Source organism: Mesoplodon bidens (assembly GCF_964165515.1).
Source record: "Mesoplodon bidens genome assembly, chromosome: 13".
Lineage (NCBI taxonomy): Eukaryota > Metazoa > Chordata > Mammalia > Artiodactyla > Ziphiidae > Mesoplodon > Mesoplodon bidens.
In genome coordinates this window covers 44304504-44327886 of record NC_138169.1, presented here as the reverse complement: position 1 = coordinate 44327886, position 23383 = coordinate 44304504, and the positions used below count along the sequence as shown (strand labels likewise).

At 38.0% G+C, this 23383-nt stretch overlaps 1 protein-coding gene across 1 annotated transcript in view; it reads left to right on the top strand.

The window, feature by feature from the left end:
- The window catches only part of CDH2 (cadherin 2), a 215836-nt gene that overhangs the window by 154985 nt on the left and 37468 nt on the right, over positions 1-23383 (top strand). Inside the window, exons 5-11 of the mRNA XM_081252082.1 lie at positions 1180-1335; positions 5254-5398; positions 8881-9053; positions 17206-17343; positions 18029-18214; positions 20753-21006; positions 22650-22792. Of these exons, the coding sequence (XP_081108208.1) occupies positions 1180-1335; positions 5254-5398; positions 8881-9053; positions 17206-17343; positions 18029-18214; positions 20753-21006; positions 22650-22792 (1195 nt within the window). The remainder of the gene's footprint in view (positions 1-1179; positions 1336-5253; positions 5399-8880; positions 9054-17205; positions 17344-18028; positions 18215-20752; positions 21007-22649; positions 22793-23383) is intronic.

The following is a 23383-nucleotide window of genomic DNA, read 5'->3' as shown; positions in this document are numbered from 1 at the left end:
GACCAAGAGAACAAAATGACAGATATCTCTACATGTTTAGTAAAATGAGCAACCTTTTATTTATTACAAAAAGAATATAAAACAAAGTCATTGTATTCCAATCTAGTAGAAAGTAAATGTTTCTGTATAGGATTAATTTAACATTCCAATAGATACATACAGAAAGCTGTATTTTTTAATAAGTCATTTATTTGTGTTGTATAGTCTATGGTAATGTGCATTATAATTCAGTTTAACAATGAAAGACGTAGCCCCCAAATCGAGGTATGTTCTGTGTTTCTACTTTAATGGAGAATGAGAAAAGAAAAGAATTTTGCCTTAGCTAAAAAAACAAAACAAAACAAAAACTGGATTCTGTTACTGGATTAAAGGTATTTACCTAATACACAAATATCTCGTATCATCACCTCCACACAGTATTGCTCAACTGGCCCTTTCTCTGTACTGTTTTCCTTCCTCCCTTTTTCTAGCTTGTTCCTATGACCACTCATCTGTAAACTTATTTTTCCGGGAATTGTTGTATTTGGAGGAGAAGGCAGTGAGCCTATAATGGGTATAATTTGTAAGAGTAATAGAAATATATTATAAAATCATTTCTTGCATGCTTTGTTATTAATAAAGAATTGGGGGTATTAGGTGCCACCTTAAAATAACATGGGAAGCTTTGGTTGCAGTGAAAAACATCAGCACGATGCAAGTACAGGAATCTCACTTCCAGGCTCACCCATAATCTTAGAGTTCCCATGTGAGGCTCTTTCACACTATGGTGAGACGATTATTTCTTATCCTAACTCATGCAAAAAGTAAACAATTTTTATCTTCATTAAATTGGACACCTGTTACTGGGTTAAATATTCTAACCTCTGGATTCCCAGGAGAGACTTTGATTCTGTTTAAAAACTGATGCTCCTTAATTTTGACTTTTGCACTACTCCTAGTGTGTGTTCTTTTAGATGTTAACATTGCCCCCAGTCTTTCTGGTGATAGGTGACAGCTCGTTTTGAAGCCCATCACCCAGAAGCAAGGAAAAGGAGCAGGACAGGCAGAGCTTCAAGGGTTTTCTGGGAAGAGATGGTATACGTTTGTAACTGGAAGAGACCATGAGGTGTGGCATGCCCTGTCTCTGATAATAAGCTTATTTAGTCCCTTGTTTAATATGATTGTCTTCTTGACCCTCAGATCAGGTCCGATAGAGATAAAAACCTCTCTCTACGGTACAGCGTAACTGGGCCAGGAGCCGACCAGCCTCCAACTGGTATCTTCATTATCAACCCCATCTCAGGTCAGCTGTCAGTGACCAAGCCTCTGGATCGAGAGCTCATAGCCCGGTTTCATGTAAGATTTCAAACAGCTGATAATTCTCTGTATTAATACTCTTCCAAATATGTGCAGGGTTTAACATTTGCCTCTCACATCAGTCTTAAAACTTTGATCCTGAGCATTCTGACACCAGAAATGTACTTGTAGCCTTTTCAATTTATTTTTAATAAGTTTACTGTTTTCATAAAATTGCTGAATGCTCATGGTAAAAAACAAACAATGCCAAAGAAAATACTAAAACTGTTTAAAATCATATTACTGTTGACATGCTGATACTTGCCTTCAGATATGTGGCTAAGAATTTATAAGAACAAATTTACATGAAAGGGGTCAAAACTGTTTTCATATAAATTATATAAAAATCACAACATTTTTAATGGCTGTATAGTATTCATTGAATATATAAACTATCATTTTAATAGCAGTGTCTTATTAATATACATTTATGTTTGTCATTTTATCTGTTCCTGGTGGTATTATTATTACCATTAGAGTCGTAGAAAATGGATAGCACATTTTTATTTTGTTATTTGTTGGTCATATTAACTCCAGAAAGATGTGCCATTTTGATCTGCCTACTGGGAATTAAGATTTCCCTTTTCCACATAACCCTGCCAATACTTGGTTTCATCAATCTGCCAATGTGAGCAATCTTTTCTTAGATACATTATCTGGTTATATTTCTTATGCTCATTTTTGTGTTACTTTTCTATTTTATTCATTTTCCTATTAAGTTATAACAGCTTTTGTATATAGTTATATGTTCATATTTTTAATATACATATTTGTTTGAAACTGATTTAAAAATAATATTGTAATGAGTATTTTAAAACTCAAGAATTACCTAGTATTAAAGTCTAAATTCCAGAAAGCATTTTTCTTTCATTTTTTTCTAGCCATGCTTGCACATTTTTCTGGAGCAGGATTTCAACAGTTTTGTCATGCATTTCATATAGAAACCTAAATTGATCTTTATTACTTCTCCAATTTCTATATGAATTACTAAAACTTTTAATGAAGGTATCATTTTCTCTTAGAAAAGAATATTGGCACATTGTAAAAACTTTTCAAATAATACAGAAATGAAAATTTTCAAATAATACAGTATTAATAAGAAAGTGAAAAGAATTTGAAATCCCAGTACATAAAACTAACCATTTTCATTTTTTTTTTCCCTAACTTTGGTGATATTCTGTAAGATATTTCTCTGTGCATAGATTCATAAATGTATTGTTTTGAAATTGGGATCATTCTCTGAAACCAGCTTTTGTCACTTAGCAATCATAAGATTTAGCATCTTTCCATGTCAGTAAATCACTATTTATATCATCATTTTTGATTGCTCTAACATAATTTTAAGTAATTACCTACTGGTAGATATTTGGGTAATTTAGTTCTTTCAGTTTTATTTTACAACTACTGTATAAATAATGTGATAATGAACATCTCTCTGTACATTTCGCATTATATCCTTGGAAAAATTTCCTAAAATTGGAATTATTTTGATAAATGTAGTAAAATTGTTCTCTAGAATAGTTGTATTGTGTTGCATTACGTTCCCACTATATAGTAGATACTTTCCACTCCATTATCAATTCCAGGCATTATTTATTTATTGCCAGTACTATTGGTAAAAGAATTATCTTGACGTTTTAAGTTGCATATGTTGCATATTATGATATCCTTACTCCTGTCTTATGTTGAATTTGGGCAGGGGGTTGTTTATCTTTTTCTGTACTTTTAAGAACCTTTTATCTACTAGCATTGTTAATACATGATTTGTCATATATTTCCCCTTTTGTTGTTTGTTTTTAAACTTTGTTTATAGTTTTTACCTTACTATAACTTATAGTTTTTACATGGTGATGTTTGTTGTTGTTGTTTTAATTTTATCAGGCATTCTGGCTTTCCAGAGATATTTATAAAGGTTTTTCCTGCTCCAAGATGCTAATCTCCTCCATTTTATCTGTTTTGTTTATTTATTTACTTTTGCCTCTAAATGTTCAACCTCTGTGGAGTTTAGTTTAGTAAAAGAAGAAAGGGATATAGATCCACTTTGTTTTTCCTTTACGGCCAGCACAGTTATCCCAACACCATATATTGAATTAGTATTCCCATTGATTTAGCATGTCATTCCATACTTTTTACTCCACCTATGCATGTGTTTGTTTTTAGACTCTTATTTTTCTCATTAATATATTTGTTGAATTTTTGCACTTGTACAAACTTTTAAGATTATTGAAGTTTTGAAAATTATTAAGATATTGATATGTGGTAGAGCAAGACTCCCCTAGATATAAACAGGCAAATAAGCATATAAAAAACTAAAAATGTTTTAAATCCGGAGTATCACTCAGCTCCCTCCTCCCAAAGGCCTTGATTGTTCTATCAACCAATTCTTCTAAAATCCTTAAGGAACATGTAATTCTAATGCTTTTTATATTGTTCTAAAACATAAAGAAAGAAGTAAAACTTGCAAGCCTTTCACAAAAACAACATCACATTAATAGGAAGACTTAATAAAGGCAGCACACAATAGACCAGTCCTTAATTAGACTAGTTTCTAATTTATGAATACAAATAATATCAATATCAAAAATTCTAAACATCTCTTCTGTGCGAATTCTCACTATCTGAACTTTTGTGGTTAAAACTCAGGAAATAAATATTTTCAGGTCAATTTCAGGGTAAATTCTTGATCTCCAGATTCTCAGTACTTGCACATACATGAGCAATATCCATAACAAAATAGAATTAATTATAGAATGGCCAGGATAGTTCATTATTAAGAATCTCTTAATGTAATGTAATGCATTAAATAAGTCAAGGGAAAAAGGGATTCTTTCTGTAGGTGTTGAAAAGGCCAGTGTAATAAAATTTACATTGTTTCATGTGTTAACCTCTAAATAAAAAAAGGATATGTTGATGATTCTTTAGGTTGATAAAGCATATCCGACAGAAACCAGCAGCCAGCATCATACTTAACAGAAAGATCATAGAAGCATTCTCTTTAAAAGAAACAATTCAGTGGAACACTACATAGCTTTTGAAAAGATTGAAATGGTTTTCTATATTCTGGATGAAAAGATTTTGAAGATATTTTGCCAAGAGTAACTGAGTGATTATATTTGTTTAAAAAGGAAGAAAAAGATAAAATTTCTAGAAAAATACCTATAATACTGAAAACTCAACCTTGGGAGAGGAACAACTGTCTTATGTACTTTTAATATTTATGAGTGAGTGACTTTTACAATTAAAAAAGACTCAAAATTCCTTGTACACACTTAATTCTTTCCAGATTCTCTCCTTTTCTCTTGTTCTCTATGACTATTCTAGGCCAGTACCACATTTTTAGTTACCCTGACTCTTGTACGGACTTAGCAAAAGGATTTGGGAGCTGGACAGAACCGGCTTTGGACAGGGGCTCTGTCAATAAACAGAGTAAAGTTCCTTAGCTTTCCTGAAGCTCCATTTCCTTACCTTCAAATGTGGATTTGTTTCTACCTCACTCTTTTGTATATATATTAAATGAAGTAAAATCCATAGAGCTCTGAGCAGGGTGCCTAGCAGATAGCAAGTGGTGACCTTTTGCTGCTCCATCTCCCCTAATTATATAGAGTTTGGCTAACTTAAATTTTGATGGGACAAGTAGCTTTTTTTTTCCCCCCTTTGGCCATACCACGCTGCCTGTGGGACCTTAGTTCCCCAACCAGGGATCGAACCCGTGCCCTCAGCAGTGAAAGCTCGGAGCCCTAACCACTGGACCACCAGGGAATTCCACCTTTTTTTTTTTTTTTTTTTTTTTGATGGGACGAATAGCTTTTGGTTTTCGGTCCATCTGTGCTGTTTTGGTAGCATGGGTATGTTGTCTTTTATCTTCTCACTCGAGACCTAAATCTGTTAAATTGTTTTGTTTTCTAATTACTCTTGCAGTTGAGGGCACATGCAGTGGATATTAATGGAAACCAAGTGGAGAACCCGATTGACATTGTCATCAATGTTATTGACATGAATGATAACAGACCTGAGTTCTTACACCAGGTTTGGAATGGGACGGTTCCTGAGGGATCAAAGCCTGGTAAGTTCAAAGATCATAATTTGGAGATTGCTTGAGGAAATGCAATGTAATCCAACACATATATAAGCAGGATAAGGAGAAATCACGTGAGCCTTTTGTGCCATTTTCTTTCTTTCATGCTGCTTTTAGGCAAAAAGGAAGGTAACTTAGGAAAAAACAGATTGAAGAGAGAAAACAGAAAAATACACCTCTACTGCCCACAATAACTTTTTCCACCTTTGAAAAAATATATGCTACAGTATCTGACTCTAGACTGTAAAATCTATACAATCCTTTGATTCTGCTATGGTTGATAAAGGCCATGCAGCTAGTAAGTGAGCACTGGAAGACCAGGGGCTTTCTGTTTGTAAAGTGTAGATTTTATCTTATTAGTCGTAGCAGCACCTAAAACAACTGGAGTGTCTTAAAACACGTGGCGTTCCTAGGACCAGGCAGTGGGGCAAAACCAAAAGCAGAGGTGGGGGGGCTTGGTGACAGCTGAGATTGCTGTTCTCTAGCTACACAAGATACTTACTTTTAGGGTGACCCTAATGTCTTCTGCAGCCCTTGCATTTAAACTAGTGTCATGGAAAGTGACCTAGCCTAGAAAGAGCAGTTGCCAGAAAGCCTCTCGCCATTGTGAAGTGATATTTGACCAAGATTTTAGATTCTTGTACTGAAAACCCTGTAAACTTCAGTCACAGTGGAATACCAAGGCCAGAAAGGTCTCTTGAGTTTGGAAAACTTGTGGACAAGAAAATCAGTTGGGATAGAGATGGTAAAAGGAAACATTTTGCCAGCTTTCCTGAGATGTTTGGGTATTTAGAGAGACTTAATTAATTATAGTTTAATATTTTGTATGTAAGAAAGCCTCAACATTTAAACTTACGCTATGCGTTTCCTTCGTCATCTATACCGGATTTGCATAAGCCAATTTATAGATATAGCCAACTATGCCTTAAACTGGCACTTTTCCTGGTCCAAATACACTTGTCTGTATCCTCAGAAGAGTGGGGTGTGCAGGCAGCTGGGTGGGAAGACAGGGGCTGTGCCGGAAGTTCAACCATCTGTGGCTCTGAGTCACATTTCAGAGTCGCATTCGTCAGTATTTTAAAATACAGGAAAAAAAAATCAAAGCATGTTAAACATATCCTTACTAAAACACAAGGCTTTTATATATATTCTAAGGATAAATAAACGTTGTGCCTTTTTGCCTGGGGAAGGGTTTTGGTCTTTTAAAATCATTCATTCTCTTTTTTCCTTTATTATTTCTAATTTTATCAAAAGTATTGTTTCATAAAAATTGTCAAAAATAAACCATTACAGATATATTTATTACGCATCTGACCATGAATTGCCATAAATCCCTCCCATAAATAAATGACTCTCAGTGATCAGGAGACATAAAGACATTTCATGAGTCGATTTCCTGCAGTGTTCTGTAAGTTTGAAAACATCCTTCTAGGCAAGGTTTGATAATGCCATGAATCTTGAGTTAGACTAAGATGCAATATTGTAAGCAGTATTTGGTTCAAGATTCCAAAACATATTTTTTGTTGTTTTAACAATTCATTCATTCAACAAATGTTTATAGAGCACATGCTGTGTGCCAGGCAGTGTTCTGGCACTGTGGATACAGCAGTGACAAGTTAGTCGTGCCCTATTGGAGCTTAAAATCCAGTAGAGGAGAAATGTAAAAGGCAAACAAGCAAGGAAATGTGCAGTAAAATTTTGGGAAAAAACAATCAAAGTTACTGTTTATCAACATATTAAAATTCATACTTGCTGTTTTGAAATATGAAGAACCCATATATCATTATGATAAAAATCAGAACAAGTATGTATCTTCATCTTATGAACAAATTTAAAAAAAATTAAGTTGATAGTTAAATTATTCATAACTATAGTTAAATACAATTTTAAAATTTAGAAATATTCCTTAGTATAAACATCTCCTACCCTAGCCCCATCCTCTGCCAAATATATTCAGTTCCAAAAGAATCAAATTTTTGTACTGATATAATTCAACTGCTTCACTAGTCATGTGTTCATATGCACTGGTCATATGAACTATCTTAAAAGTAACTAAAAAGAAAAAACAAGAGCAATTTCCATGACAGTATTGTTTTAATATACAAACATATTATCTCCCTTATATGTCCCAATCAAATTGATCTCCTAATGTCATCACGACTATCATTCATGTGATATTATTACTGTAATCAACCCAAGATTTAAATCCTGTTCATCACTAACTGAAGTTCCAGTTTTAGGCACTCAAAAAAAAAAAAAAAAAAACAATCAAAGTTGGCACATAATCAAATAGGGTGTCTTGTTTAGAGGGACAAGCTCTGAAAAGAGATTTTTTTTTTTTTTTTTTTTTTTTTTTGCAGTACGCAGGCCTCTCACTGTTGTGGCCTCTCCCGTTGCGGAGCACAGGCTCCGGACGCGCAGGCTCAGCGGCCATGGCTCACGGGCCCAGCCACTCCGTGGCATGTGGAGTCTTCCCGGACCGGGGCTCGAACCCGTGTCCCCTGCATCGGCAGGCAGACTCTCAACCACTGCGCCACCAGGGAAGCCCCTGAAAAGAGATTTGAATTATGTGAACAAGCCTTAGTTAATTCTGGGGTGAAAAAATGTACCCTGTAGAGGGAACAGCAATGGTAAAGGCTCTAAACAAGAACTGACCATAGGGTACTTACAAAGATGGTAGGCTGGAGATGGAACATTTTATAATCCAGTTCTTATAAAGATCACAAAGAACAAACCATCTTTAATAGTAACTACTTTTCTCTCTACTTCTCAATTGCGCAGTTTGTCTAGCTAGTTGGAATTTATTTGATCCTGGTGCTTTGTAGACTTCCTTTCCACAATATCTAGTAAATTGAAGTCCCTGAGTTTGTTACAATGTTCTTTTAATCTCCTAGGAAATAATGAACCACAATGCAAAACTCCCTATTCAATGTACCGAAACAGTCATGCATGGAATGATTCCTCACGACCTCAGTAAATGGAGTGTGTGTCCTTACGCAGCTGGCTTACTTTCAGAAAGTGACTTAGGCATTGGGGAGAATCATGCCCAGCATGTCATTTTAGATGTTACTGCATAACGGAAAAAATACGGCAGAGGGAAGGCATTGGTGGCCATAAAAGAAGTTTCAGATGACATCTATGTTACTTATTATTTGCATTTTATATCAGTGAAGGTCTAAAGGGATTCTTTGAATCATACAGTGAATTTGTCTTCTAAGTATATGGAAACATTGAGTCTTTATACATGTAAATTAAAAAAAAATAATTTTCCTTTCAAGCATCTCAGCCATGTTCAGTATTTTTTGAATTGAGTACTGTTCTTATCAGTAGTGTTTTTAATCAAGTCTAAATGATTACATGTTGCTTTGAAAAAGTGGAATGAAGATTGATGGAGAAGGTAAATATACCTTCCGTTTGGGAGACCCTGACATGAAGTGTGACCATTCATTTTCCATGTCTGCTATGTCTAGGAACATATGTGATGACGGTCACTGCGATTGATGCTGATGATCCAAATGCCCTTAATGGGATGTTGAGGTACAGAATCCTGTCCCAGGCACCAAGCAGCCCTTCGCCCAACATGTTTACAATCAACAATGAGACTGGGGACATTATCACAGTGGCAGCTGGACTAGACAGAGAGGTAAGCCAATTGACATCTGTATTTGAATTTGTTTGTAATCTTAAAAGTGCACAGGGTCACATACAGTTTGTCTCCAGGTAATAACATCTCCACAAGATTTTTCACAATGCTCACGGTCACGAAGAAATCTGTTGTACTCCTTTCTACAGAACTTCAAGTTGGTCACATGATCTAGGTATACTGGATAAATCATTGCTGGTCCATGTAATACTTAATGTGATCATTGACTAAGTTATGCCAATAACCCTTTGGCATCTAATTTTTACAGTTCTTGGGGCATTTTCTCTTTTCCCTCATATTCAAAGGTTTTGGTGAGGAATTAAGTGAAAAATCATGCCCAAATAAAGTACACATAAATTTAGGATAATTTTTAACATTCGTATTTCTAAGAGGCTACAAATAACATGATGTGTTTTTTTTGTGGCCTCCTGATTTAGTGCGGAAGAGATGATCTCCTTCCCTTTAACTCTAAGATTAACTTATTTAACAGGTTTGAACACCAAGAATGGCATTCATTCTGCTGACAAGCCTTTAAAGTTATAAATGCAGAGAAACACATTTCTGGCCTAATATTTTGTTGCAAAGGCATAAAATCTTGACAGTATTGAACTATTATGTAGTATCACAGGCTGAGAGGGAATAGGTATTTCAGTCATTCCAGATGGGTCATCTCGCTGTGACAGACCTGAGCCCACCATGCTCCGGCACCCTGCTGTGTTTTGGTCACGTGATTCCTTCTGCCAGGAATGTCTTGCCCATTTTTCTTGATCTTGAACCTTCCAATTCTTCATGCTGCCATTCAAGCCCTGCTTATATCCTTTCCTGAAGACTCTAGCCCTTACAAATGTTTTACACCCTTTCTCTATTCTGTTCTGACCATTCCCTTAGAGATTCTCAAGGTCATTAGCAACCATCGGTAATCACTGTGTGAGTGAATTATCCAGGTGCCAACTCATAGAGATCCATGCTTGTAGATTTCTGGCTGAGCCAACTTTTATAGTGATAAGATCTCATATTATGTGTGTCAAAAGGAACCAACCATTAGACCTACCATAATAAATATTATTGACAAGGATTTTAGGAGTTGGTTTTTATGACGCTTTATTTGCCTTCGTAAGTAGCATCCACTTGAATTGGATTGAATAAAACATTACTATTGCAATTCATTATATACGCAAGATAGTGCTAGCAACACTTTAATAAAGTAATATGAGCCAATCAAGATTACTTAATTCACAACTGAGCTGAGACCTTACTTAGGAGTTAGATGTATGGCTATTACATTGTGCTTATTAATTCCCACGTGTCAACAGTTCTTCCTCTAGGAATGTTTTGCACCAGAGATTGTTGAAATTTAGTTTTTGCAGTAGTACCTTTAGTTCAGTGATATTTGGAACATGTATGTCTTTACATCTCTTCCATTACTGTATGAAATACTATTCTTAAATGTCAGTAAATTCAGCATGAATGCTATATTTTATACAAGAATATGGTATATTTTTTATATTGTCTCTTGAGTGCCAGGCTGCTCACATACTAGGTAGGTATAGCTCATCTCCCAAAGCTAATATTTCTCTTTCATTTCACACTCTCATTGTGAGATACAGAAATGGGACTTCGTCTTGTTTTCATACGGTAATATTCCTATCACATTTATCCTCACTGTTTTATGAAAAGCAAGAGGCATAGAGAATGAAAGATAGTTTTGCCAAAGCAAACCAACTGTATTTAAAAATCAAAGAGACTGGGCTTCCCTGGTGGCGCAGTGGTTGAGAGTCCGCCTGCCGATGCAGGGGACGCGGGTTCGTGTCCCGGTCCGGGAGGATCCCACATGCCATGGAGCGGCTGGGCCCGTGAGCCATGGCCGCTGAGCCTGCGCGTCCGAAGCCTGTGCTCCGCAACGGGAGAGGCCACAACAGTGAGAGGCCCGCATACCGCAAAAAAAAAAAAAAAAAAAAAATCAAAGAGACTGTATTTAGTTTAGAGGGTGAAAGTCAGAAGTCAGGCTGTACTTTGGGTAAGTATGTCTTGCAGTGAATGGAAGCAGCTATCCACGACCTGATGAAATGAATGTGGACGTGAATTCAAAACTGGTGAATCACGGGTTAGATACAGTATGAGAAATTGCTCCTTGACAGTGAAATTATTAAACACAACAACGAGTTACTAGGGAAAATTATAGAAAACCTTCCTTTCCTAAAAGTCATTTAACATGGGGAAAATGTATCTATCTTGGACGGTTTATGGTAATTATGCCTAAGGCCAGGGGTACCTTATTCTGACTTCTCCGGGCCTCCGTGCGGGCTGGAGATGCTTTTATTTCTATTAGAATTCACAATTTTCTTTATGTTGAGTCATTTCCCTTGTCATCCTCCCAGGATGGATGATACTTTTAAGTGATTCCTAATCACTGAAATGCTTACTGAGATTCAGCTTTTTATTTACCTTTCATCTCCAGGTTTAAAAAAATTCCAATTCTTGGGGTTTTCCAGGCCTAAAGCTGTACCCACCATACTTGCCAGCCTTCAATTTTTTAACCTCCACCTGATTTCTTTTTTTTTTTGGTTTTCTAAATACATTAAAAAAATTTTTATTTTATTGAAGTATAGTTGATTTACAATGTTATGTTAATTTCTGCTGTACTGCAAAGTGATTCAGTTTTACATATATCCTTTTTATCAGTTTTATAAAATATTCTTTTTCATGTTCTTTTCCGTTATGGTTGATTACAGGATATTGAATATAGTTCCCTGTACTATACAGTAGGACCTTGTTGTTTATCCACCTGACTTCTTGTTGCCTGATTTGGTGGTACCCATTCCTGGCATTTTCTTTTCTCCAGCTTTTATATGTCCATCTCCTGCCCTTTTCGGTCAGGACTACTGATGAGTTACCCTCTGCTTCACTAGGTTTGAATAATTATGGCTTTGCCTGTGATGGGCTATTGGACCTTCAGTGTGTTAACCTGAAACCTCAGCTCCCCCATCTGTAAATGGGGGTGATAATATCACATCTACTCCATGGGACGGTTGTAAGGATGACGTAACACAAGGCAGAAAGTGTTCAGGACAGTGTCCAATACATATTAACTCTCATTTTCCCTGCTGCCATCATAAATCCATTCCCAGCATCCAGTGGATGATCACCATCACTTTGACTCCTCATCATAGTTTTTCTCACGATGAAGAAAGAATTATGCTTCCTATTTTCCACACCAAATAATACGTTTACTCGTGCCCTGAATTCTGTGTTCTCTCCTGAAGGAATGTTCTCCTGTTTTCTGTGGTCTTGGTCTTCCCTCCTCTGCAGGTTCCCTCCTACAGACCCCACTGGTTCCTTCATAATCCACAACCCACAGCATGAAGTCAGAGCTCTTTAACGTGGTGCTCCAGACCCTCTAGGACACTGGTCCCAAAGCCTTCTTTAGTCCAAGCTCCTAGAATTCCTTACGTCCTGCTAAGGAGCCAGTGATGCCCTCCGCCCATACAGCCACATGTCAGTCCTTGTACAGATCTGAACTTTTCTATTCTTCTCTGTCTTTTGTTTCCCCTGCCTGAAGATTTCTGTCCCATCTCTCTATAGAGCAGGCTAATCCTCACTCTCCAAGAGCCGGTCCTCAGCCCCTCCCCAGGGCACACACAGTGGCGTGTGTTCCTCCAGATACACGGAGACCGTGTTACATGGACATCATATCTGCCTGCTAGCTCCCGATATTCATTGAGGTCCACGTGCTCCTCTTCTTTTCACCTTGAACGGGAACGTGGAAGAAAAGTTCAAGTTATTCAATTTTCTTCTTGTCAACACCAGACTCCTAAGAAGCGCAGCCCATACTCACCTCTCACTCCTACCGTTTCCTGGTGTCCTTGGAACCTGGCTTTCCGCCTCCTTCCCCCACTCAGGATTCACTCAGGCCGTGCATATATTCCCACTTGCTTGGAGGGCACTCATATGACGCAACAATTAATGGTACAGACTCTGGACTCAGAGAGACCTGGATTCAAATCTTTTCTCAACTGCTTATGACTCAGTGTCAATGGGCAAGCTTCCCTGGCTCCCTAAGCCTTGGTTTCCTCCTCTGTAAAATGGGGATGAAAACAGTCCACCTGCCTTATAGGTTTATTTTGAGGACTAAATGAGACACAGTGTATAGTGTGGCTCATGGTTAGTGCTCCTTCGCAATAAATGTTATTTTTTTATTTTCAAGGCCCTTAGAACAATGCCCCGGTATACAGTAACCATTCAAAAAAATTTTTTTAGCCCACAAACTTATAAGGTAGATAGCACTGTCAGCCCCATTTCACAGATGAGGGAACTGGGGCTTTGCATTTAAGAATTTGAACAGGGTCACAAACCTGCACCTCCCTCCCAAGTTCTCAGACATTATTACTTACTTGTCCATCCTTGAGCTCAATGCATCTTTTCAAGAGCAAACCTATCATCTCCCTAAATCTGTGCTTCCTGAGGAATTTTCTATTTCATGTGATCAGTGTGCCACCTCCCCAGTTTCCCAAGATCATGGTCTATACCTCCCTTTCCTGTGCCCTGCCTTCCATCCACTGATTGATTTGGCCGTCAAGTTCCTCTCCGTCTACCCCCAAAATGCGTCTTGCATTCACTCCTCCCTCCAGGCTTGGAGGACTGGTTGCAGGCACCCTATGAAAGCTTCCTCCCATCACTTCTTCCTCCTCTCACTATGGTTGCATTGCACATTTGGCCCTGTGACCCATTCATATTTGTCTCTTCCACTTAATGGCAGCACAACCATCTCTGGTTTTGTTCATTATTTTGTCCAGGTAAACACTACACTGCCTGGCATCTAGTAGACATTCATTAAATGTGTGCCAAATGGATGACTGAATGTTCTCACCTCTTCGTTCACTTAGAGCACTCCAGTTCAGTGCTCTAGTTTCAAAAGTGTGGCACACAAGTATAATGATTTTAACTGATACACGTAGGGAAGCCTCTAGGGAAAACCAGAGACCACAAGTCTTTTAGATGCTACTCCATCAAGTAGAGACTGCCAGAGCACAAGCATTGTATTGTGTTTAGTTTTAGAGTTATATTTATGGCAAGTGATGCTAGTTTTCCATTTATAGTACTTTTACAATAAATTGTTTTTTAAAAGGGAGTTCACGTCAGGATAAATAGTAAGTGACTCATGGTGTAGAAATATGAGGATATAGCAGAATTGGGAAGATGGTATATGAATCAGTTTAGCGGTTTGGGAAACAGTGAGCTAGTTTATGCTCCCAGTATGTATGTTTTAATGAATAAATGATAGCTAGCCATGTAAATAAGGAGATGGTTTTTCCCAAACCTGAAATGATTTTTATACTATAATGCAAGGCCCAAGGTTTCCTGTACATTCATCCACCAGCTACAGATTCAAAAGCATTTGTCCCTTGCTTATGCTGTGTCAGGCATTACGCTGTATGCCAGGGACATAAACATCTGCAAAGCAATGACCCTGGGGAGGGGTGTGGGTATGCGTGTATGTAGCCAGGGAGGACAGAAAGATGGACTGATAACAGTCTCAGAAACTAGAAACAGTGATAGAGGTGTGTTCTGAGTAGGTAAACAGCTCTTCCTCAAGGACTTTCAGAAGTCACCTCTGAGGTGACTTTAAGCTTCGCGTTTGCTAGGCTCAGATAAAGGGGGAAGGGTATTCTGGGCCAGGGTTTCTCAACCTCGGCTCTGTTGACATTTTGGACAGGATAAGTCTCTGTTGTGGGAGCCTGTCCTGTGCATCATAGGTGTTTAGTAGCATCTGTGGTCTCTACCCATTAGACGTCAGTAGCACTGCCCAGTTGTGACAACCAGAAATGTCTCAGGTTATTGACAAATATCCCCTGGGGGAGATGTAGGGCCAAATCGCTCCAGTTAAGAACCACTGATTCAGGCAGAGGAAAATGCCAAATGCAGTGGGCAGGGATGCGATAGGCATTTGAAGGTAAATACAAACAGCTCAAGGTGTGGGGTCAGTGAATGGAAGGTGAGAGCTTTGGTGGGAAAGGTGAGTCACAGACATGGAAGGATTGACAGCAAGCAGAGGGGTTGAGACTCTGTCCTTTCTAGAACAGAGAGCAAGGAAATGTTTTTAAGCAAAGTCCCCTTGATCAGATGCGAAACTATGAGGGTGGGAGTCAAATTCTTATGAAATCTAAATGTCATTCAGAACCAGATGCCAAGTGACTAAATTAGGCAGGAAGCTCTAAATAGTTTGGTTGTCTAAAACACAGACCGTGATGACTTCCTTACTAAATGTAAAAGCATTGTACCAATCAGGCACTTAAAATTGGAGATTATATTATTTACCAAGTTGGTATTTTTCTTTACTCGAGGAAACACTGCATTTTAGAAATAACAATGTTCTTTTGTAACTTAGATATCTGAAGACTAGCTTGAAGCAACAGGAAATTTCAAGTATTAGCTACTGATCCCAATCTTTCAGCTCAGTGGAAAATTGTACATATTATGCTTATATAATTCTAAAGATCACTGTAAAGTAGACATTAACAAAGAACCATATCTCCAGATAATACCTATGTACATTTTTTATCTTCTGTAAAAAATTCCATTTTTTTCTTTTTCGATAATGTTCATCTGTTTCTGCAAATAGCAGCCAACAAAAATGGCATTTCAAAGTCATAACAAATTTTTATTTTTTATGATTTTCAGCTGGGAGGCTGAATTGAATGCCCTACAAAATTCTCTTGTTAACTGTGAGAGCATTAAGCTGAAATGACACTCTTGATTGGGAATGGAAATCATTGAGAAATATTTTAGCCTATGTAAGCATTATGGTGAGGGGTTATAGGTTAAGAAAAATTAAAATGGCTCAACCAACACTATTCCTTTGTTTCTTTTTTTTTTCCAATCAAAAAATTGGGTGTTTTTTTTTTTGAAGACAAAGGAAAAGGAACTGAAATAACTGCTAGAGATTGGCATCTTGGTGGACAGACACTAAAAATTGAATGTGTGAGGTTTGACTTTCCCTCCTACCCCTTTCTTTGCCTTGCCTTTCCCACTAACAACTAAAGCAAAAGCTACAATTTGTGTCTGTCTCTCTAAGCTCCAGAAATCCCTCAAGAGTAGCCATTCATAATGTTGGCTATATTTAGAATTAGAGAAAACTACTCTTTGCAGTGATTGTTTATCTTTGTATGAAGAAGTGAGTTTTGTTGTTCAGGATGTTTTAACATTTTTCAATGATCTATATTTCTTATCTGTGCCAATTTCCACAGAGATTTCTAATGATTTCAGGTATTTGTTTTGTTTAGGTTTTCCTAATACAGAACTTCATCAACTAGTGCTGTAGACATTTCAGACAATCTCAAGATTTTTCTCTTAGATACATTACAGCTGCATATGGCTCCCCTTTAAAAACTTCAGTCTGGAATTTGAAAGCACTGATGCCTATTTGATATTAACCATCTATATGAAATGTATCCGTATTCATTATAGGTCTGTGGACCCAATGAGTGTTATGCCCAAATAGCAGTCCACTGAGTATGCAACTATTAAATATCTACTGTGTTACAAAATGAAGGATATAGACATAAACCCTTTATTCTGGTTTTGACTTCATTTAACGTCTCTCTCCTCTATAGTTGTAAATAATATACACTAATGGAAATTAGGAGAAAATTACTGTATCAACCTTGTTATAATAGAAAGAACATCTGTAAGGATACATAAAAGGAAAGCATATATACTTTATGAATTATATATGCTTTCTTCTCTCTCAAGTTTCTTTATTGTTTTCAGTATCCTAAACGGAGTAGAAATTAACGTATGAGAAAGTAAATACAAACCACATGACTTGAATGCTTGATGACAATGCTGTGAAGTTCAGAAGAAAAAGAAAGGTTGAGACCAGATGGAAGTTTCAGCTTCGCAGTGAATTTCACACATCTGCCATGTTTTCCTTTCCACCAGTAGAGGCGAAAACGTATAGTTAAATCTCTCTAGACAAGGACCAGACCTGTGCTTCACAAGTTAAAGTAAACTCCACTTGGGAAATTTTGAGTCCTGTTAATCAGAGTGAAAAATGCTGTGCTTTCCGTGTGTAATCAAAGCCATTTACAGAACAACTGTTACGTCTTCTTGAGGAATTCGTTTCATTTAAGTTGTTATCTTTATGTCTTTTTAGAAAGTGCAACAGTATACATTAATAATTCAAGCTACAGACATGGAAGGCAATCCCACATATGGCCTTTCAAACACAGCCACGGCTGTCATCACGGTGACAGATGTCAATGACAATCCTCCAGAGTTTACTGCCATGACAGTAAGTACAGACTGTCACTCACAGAAGTCTAGGCCTGTGGTCCATTACTGAGAAGTTTTGTCATGAATAATAAATGCGTTAAACAGAGCTAGAACTTGCTTCATTCTTCTCTTGGTAGAATGGCTACTGGCTCCTAAGTTTCCTGTCACTTACACCAGGGTTTTAAATAAGGCACCGAAGTAATTTGTTTTTTCGTTCTCTCCAAGTCCACTGATAAAATTGTTAAAACATGCTGCCTGGAAGAAATGCCCTAAAAAGACTTTATACTGTTATAACAAAATATTTATAAATATCTTCAGGTGCACGAACCACGTGACTGATAGATGCTACTTTGTCAGCATATAATTGTGATCTCTTGAGTAAAATGATTTCCTTCAGACAAGTCCTTTCCTCCTGCCCACTGCCCCCCACCATTAATCACCCAGATACTCACAGAAGGACACTAATTTTAATATTAATGAAACTGTAACATAATTAAAAAAAAAAATTTGAGGGCTGAAAAAAGCTATAGTATTTTTAAAGTCAAACATAAATGCTGTGATTACCTGCATGACCAATCTCCTCGTTTAGTGTGGATAATAAAGATTTAATGGGGTGGTAAAATCAGGGCAGTGTGGTCATCAAGACACACTGTCCTTCAGCGGTGCCTGTCGCTTCTCTGACTGAGCTTTGTCTTTTCTTATAGTTCTATGGCGAAGTCCCTGAAAACAGGGTAGATATCACAGTTGCTAATCTAACTGTGACGGACAAGGATCAGCCCCACACGCCAGCCTGGAACGCCATCTACAGAATCAGCGGTGGGGACCCCGCCGGGCGCTTTGCCATTCAAACCGACCCCAACAGTAACGATGGCTTAGTCACCGTAGTAAAAGTAAGTGCGATGGTCTCTCTGATGGCCACTCTGCAGCAACCCATATATGCCACCTACCCCTTAGTTTGTTATTGAATCTCAGGACTTTTTTCTTTTGGACATCTCTGAATCTGGGTTAATGTATTTGTAGGAGTCACCTTTGTTATTTTTCACTTATGCCGAGGCCAACATAGATAGTCTCACTTTATCCCTGGAATATGGTTGTTTTTCAGTCATCGGGGAGTTTTAACAGTGAAGACAGGACAGCCCTCAACAGTTCTGTCAGTGCCATGGATGTGTTCATGATATGTCACATCATGGATTTTTGATGGCCGATTGATAGCTGTTAAGAAGGATGCCCCACACGTACTATTCTTATGTCTACAGGTTGCTATTAGAGTATTGGCTCAGGGAACAAACCAGAAAATATCACAGACATAATACAGGGTGAATGTAGGCAAGGAGAGGGCCTACGCTCTTAAAAGGTTTTGAATTTACATTGCTGTTTTTTTGTTTTTTAAATTTTTTAAATTTTTTATTTAATTTTGGCTGTGTTGGGTCTTTGTTGCTGCACGTAGGCTTTCTCCAGTTGCCATGGAGCGCGGGCTTCTCATTACGGTGGCCTCCCCCATCGTGGAGCACAGGCCCCAGGCGCACTGGCCCCAGCAGTTGTGGCTCACAGGCTCTAGAGCACAGGCTCAGTAGTTGTGGCGCACGGGCTTAGTTGCTCTGCGGCACGTGGGATCTTTCCGGACCAGGGCTCGAGCCTGCATCCCCTGCATTGGCAGGCGGAGGTCAACCACTGTGTCACCAGGGAAGTCCCTACATTGCTGTTTTTAAGTGCTATTTTCAAGACTTTAAGAAATTGGTTCTTCTGATCCTTAATTGTCAAAAAAATAAATAAAACAAAGCTGAGCGCCGGAAGAAAAAGGGATGTTAACTTCAAGGGGAACAAATAGATGGTACTAACGGATGGAAGAGCTCTTTGAAGCGATCATCTCTTTTTAGCCACCCAGGGAAGAGAGTTGCTACTTTGCCTCGCATCCCAACATTCTTGATTCGTAAGGGAACCTGAATGTTGGTCTTATAGGGAAAGGTGTACCAAGGGCTCCATTGCCAAGAATGTTATATGTGCGTGAGTAGAATGGTAATCTCCCCCTTGAGGTGGGAGTGGGAAGTTCTCTGAACACAGCATAGTGAGTGACAGCACCACCCCTCTGTGTTCGAACCCCAGCTCTGCCCTTTGTAGTGGAGACAACATGGCAGGTTTTTTAAACCTCAGGTTCTTACACAGACAGCGAGGAGATACCTGGTACCTAAGTCTCAATGTTGTTCTGTGGGATAAATAAGCTTAATACCCATTAAAGGTCTTGGCATAAGTAAGTGTTGTCAGGTATGTTTCATGGAGCTAATGCGCTTACTCAAAAGAATTGTCTTCTTTCCTGGCTTCTTTGCCATCTTGTTGAAAATAATTCAGAAAGGGAAGTTGAACTGGGGATTGTAGAGTGAGAAGAAGAAACTCTGAAGAGTTGAGGAGGTGGTCTAGGTGAAGAAACCGGTGTGGTCTGTGCTAATATTGTGGCTTTCTCATAGCTGCTGCCCTTGGTCCTTCTTAGACCCTCCAGGATGGCATGAGAGCTCTCCAAGCTCTTTTTTTCATACTGTTATGCACAGTAATGCTTATCTGCACCTCAGCTAGAAGATGATCAGGGAAATTAAGAGGGAAGTCCAGTCTGGTCCCTTGACTCCTGGTAACTTTTCTATTGACAATGGGATTCAGTGGAACTCTGGAAGTTAATATTTACATTAAGATTATTTGCTCATTGCCTTTATCTAGAGTGGCATTCTTGGATTTGGGATTTGTACAGACCAGTAAAATCCCCAAAATTATTCTGGAAAACAGCCAGAAAAAATTAAGTTTTTAGTTTGCTAACAAAGGAAAAAATAAAAGTCCTTCTACCTATACACTACTGTTTAAGGTGTATATGTATGTGTACTCTAAAATGTATACTTCAAATTATGAATGATACTTTTAAATAGAGTAAGTTTAGCTTTAAGAGGAAAAAAATCACATTTTCTAGTTTTTGTTTTGTCCACTTCATCACAGCCTGGTAAAAGCTTTCCTGGATGAGGAGTGGTCTTTGTACCAATGTTTGAGAGTACAATCTACACCATCATGTTCTCACTTGATTCCAGATTATTTAGTATTTTTTATTTTGGGTCAACAGTGCTGTTCTTAAGAATAACTAAGTTGTTAGATGTAGCTAAATAAATACAGCATGCAATAGTAATAAGCATTATTTTGTGAACATAAATCTTTGAAATGCCCAAGATATATAAATATCTTATATAAGTAGGTTAAATTGCAATAAATGTTTCAGTCAATGGCCATGCTAATGCATATTTTCCAGAAATTTGAGAGGAACCTATGTTGTAGTGAATGAAAAATTAATGTTTTAGAAATGGAGTTGCTAGAAGGATAAACTGCAGAATGCAAATATTCTTATTTCCTGCAAAAATATGGTTTCTCCTTTAAAAAAATTTTTTTTATTTTTCCAGCCAATCGACTTTGAAACAAATAGGATGTATGTCCTTACTGTCGCTGCAGAAAATCAAGTGCCATTAGCCAAGGGTATTCAGCACCCACCTCAGTCAACTGCAACTGTGTCTGTCACAGTTATTGATGTGAATGAAAACCCTTATTTTGCCCCAAATCCTAAGATCATTCGCCAAGAAGAAGGTCTTCACGCCGGTACCATGTTAACAACGTTCACTGCTCAGGACCCAGATCGATATATGCAGCAAAATATTAGGTATCAAATGCAATTTTGTAATTTACGTTCTGTTCTATGCTGTGCACAAAATCTATTCACCATTTGAGTGAGAAATTTTCACTAGCACCCAAACTCCTTATTACAAGATTTTTTTTTTTTTTTTTTTTTTTTTTTGCGGTACGCGGGCCTCTCACTGTTGTGGCCTCTCCCGTTGCGGAGCACAGGCTCCGGACGCGCAGGCTCAGCGGCCATGGCTCACGGGCCCAGCCGCTCCAAGGCATGTGGGATCTTCCTGGATTGGGGCACGAATCTGTGTCCCCTGATCGGCAGGCGGACTCTCAACCACTGCGCCACCAGGGAAGCCTACAAGATTATTTTTAATTATTTGATGAAGTTTCTTCAGTGGATCCATGAGTATATTATATCAGAAATATAAGATGGATCTACTCATGTATTATTTAAAGAAATAAGTTTTCAGCCTCTTTTCTTCTGTCCTCTTTCCTTTTTTTAAATCTTTAGTAATAATTTAGCCTGTGCTTTTATGCCAACCATCACATAAAGTTTCTCCTGTGAGTAAACAGGGGAGTCTCAGAAGCTTATAACATTTATCTCTTCCCCACACATCAGGAAGAAAAGAAAACTCATGCCAACACCAAGATATAAGAGCTAATTATTTTCATCCCTCACCTGTACAGTGGTTATAGGACTTACAAAACATATCTGTAAAGATTTTCAGCCTCCGCAAAGTCTAACTTATCCTTCCTACTGAGGGAGTAGATGGTTGGCAGAGCATACTCCACATGACTATTATCCATCACTGGTGATGGTAATTTTTAAAATTAGCTGATATTTTATTTAACTTCTTTTAGAACTCTTGCTAACAGATAAATAACTGCATATCTTCTTCATTTCTCTATACATTGGAATCAAGATAGAGAAATAGCTAGTGAATAGGTATACTGGACTCCTGCAAATTTTTACCTTTCAAAACATAGGATATGTTTTCCAATTTGTCTATTGGTTTCCCAAGCTTGAAAAGCTTATCCCCACGCCAAATAAAAAAGGAGGTTAAGCTGATACAGATAAATCTGCTCAGACCATGGGACTTGCCTTGAAGGGTGTAATTCTGAGGCTTGGCCCAGGTGGGGAGATCCTACGAGGAATGGGAATTTGGGGGGGGAGGGGTCCTCCCCACTGTGACCACATCTCCACCATGATAAGATGGTAAACGTTTTAGGAGTGTTCTGTGATAGAAAATTCAACTTCTATTAAAATTTCTCTTAAGCCCTATACATTAGGGCTCCTGCTCACTTAGAAGATATATTTGAGCCATTTTTTTCTGCACCGTTGCTATCCTATGAACTAGATAACAGCTTAAAATCAGATCTGTCAAATCCCCCTTAACCCCAACCTGCAGTAGGGAGACTGGGCTCCTGGTCTTTCCCCTGGGACACCTATGCAGTGTTTCCTGCGTGCCTGCCCACGCAGCACACAGCCTTCATGTACCTCCCCAAACCACTGCCACAGAAATTCTTTCCCGCGTTACGGCTGCATGTCCAACCATCATCTACAAAAATGCAAGTTAACGCACTGGTTTCATCTGGGACCAAACCTGAAAAATAGGCTTTATTTTTTAAGTGTCATGTCAAAAATATTAAATGTATTGTGCTTTCATTTTGTAGATACACAAAATTATCTGATCCTGCCAACTGGCTAAAAATAGATCCTGTGAATGGGCAGATAACTACAATTGCTGTTTTGGACAGAGAATCTCCCAATGTGAAAAATAATATATATAACGCTACTTTCCTTGCTTCTGACAATGGTACGTAATTAAATATAGTCACTGTATTATCCTGGATGTTGTTAAGAGCATAGAGCCTTATCACAAATGCATCATCAGGAAATGAAGTTTTCTACAAAACCCAATTGTCTAGAAAACTGACCTTCATTCTTCTAAGGCCCCAATTTCTATTTTCCATTTCCACTGGGCTTTCTGTGATACATTCCCTGTCTTCTGTAATGAATGTTCCCAATGTCCTTATACCCTCCATGGTCGCCTAGTATTGTGATCACAAGCCTTTGTGGTTTTTCTGCCCTGCTGCACCTTGATGCCTCAGTGGCCCAGACACAGTGGTTTTTGAGATGGTCTTTTTATATTTCTTCTAGTCAATGTGTTTGTTGCCATCAGTTTGTCTGTATCTAGCATTTTTCCTCTTGCTAATTCTCTACCTCTAGTCTGCCATAGGCTAGGAAACTCTAAATTTCATGCCTAAATTGAAATAATTGAGTACTTGAGCTTAGTGTGTTGGTTTTGAAAAACATAAACATATAGTTTAGCATCTTTTTTATTTCTGGGTCTCTGCTGGATTCTAAATGGCTGATATTAATAGAGCACTTTTTTTTAGATATGTAA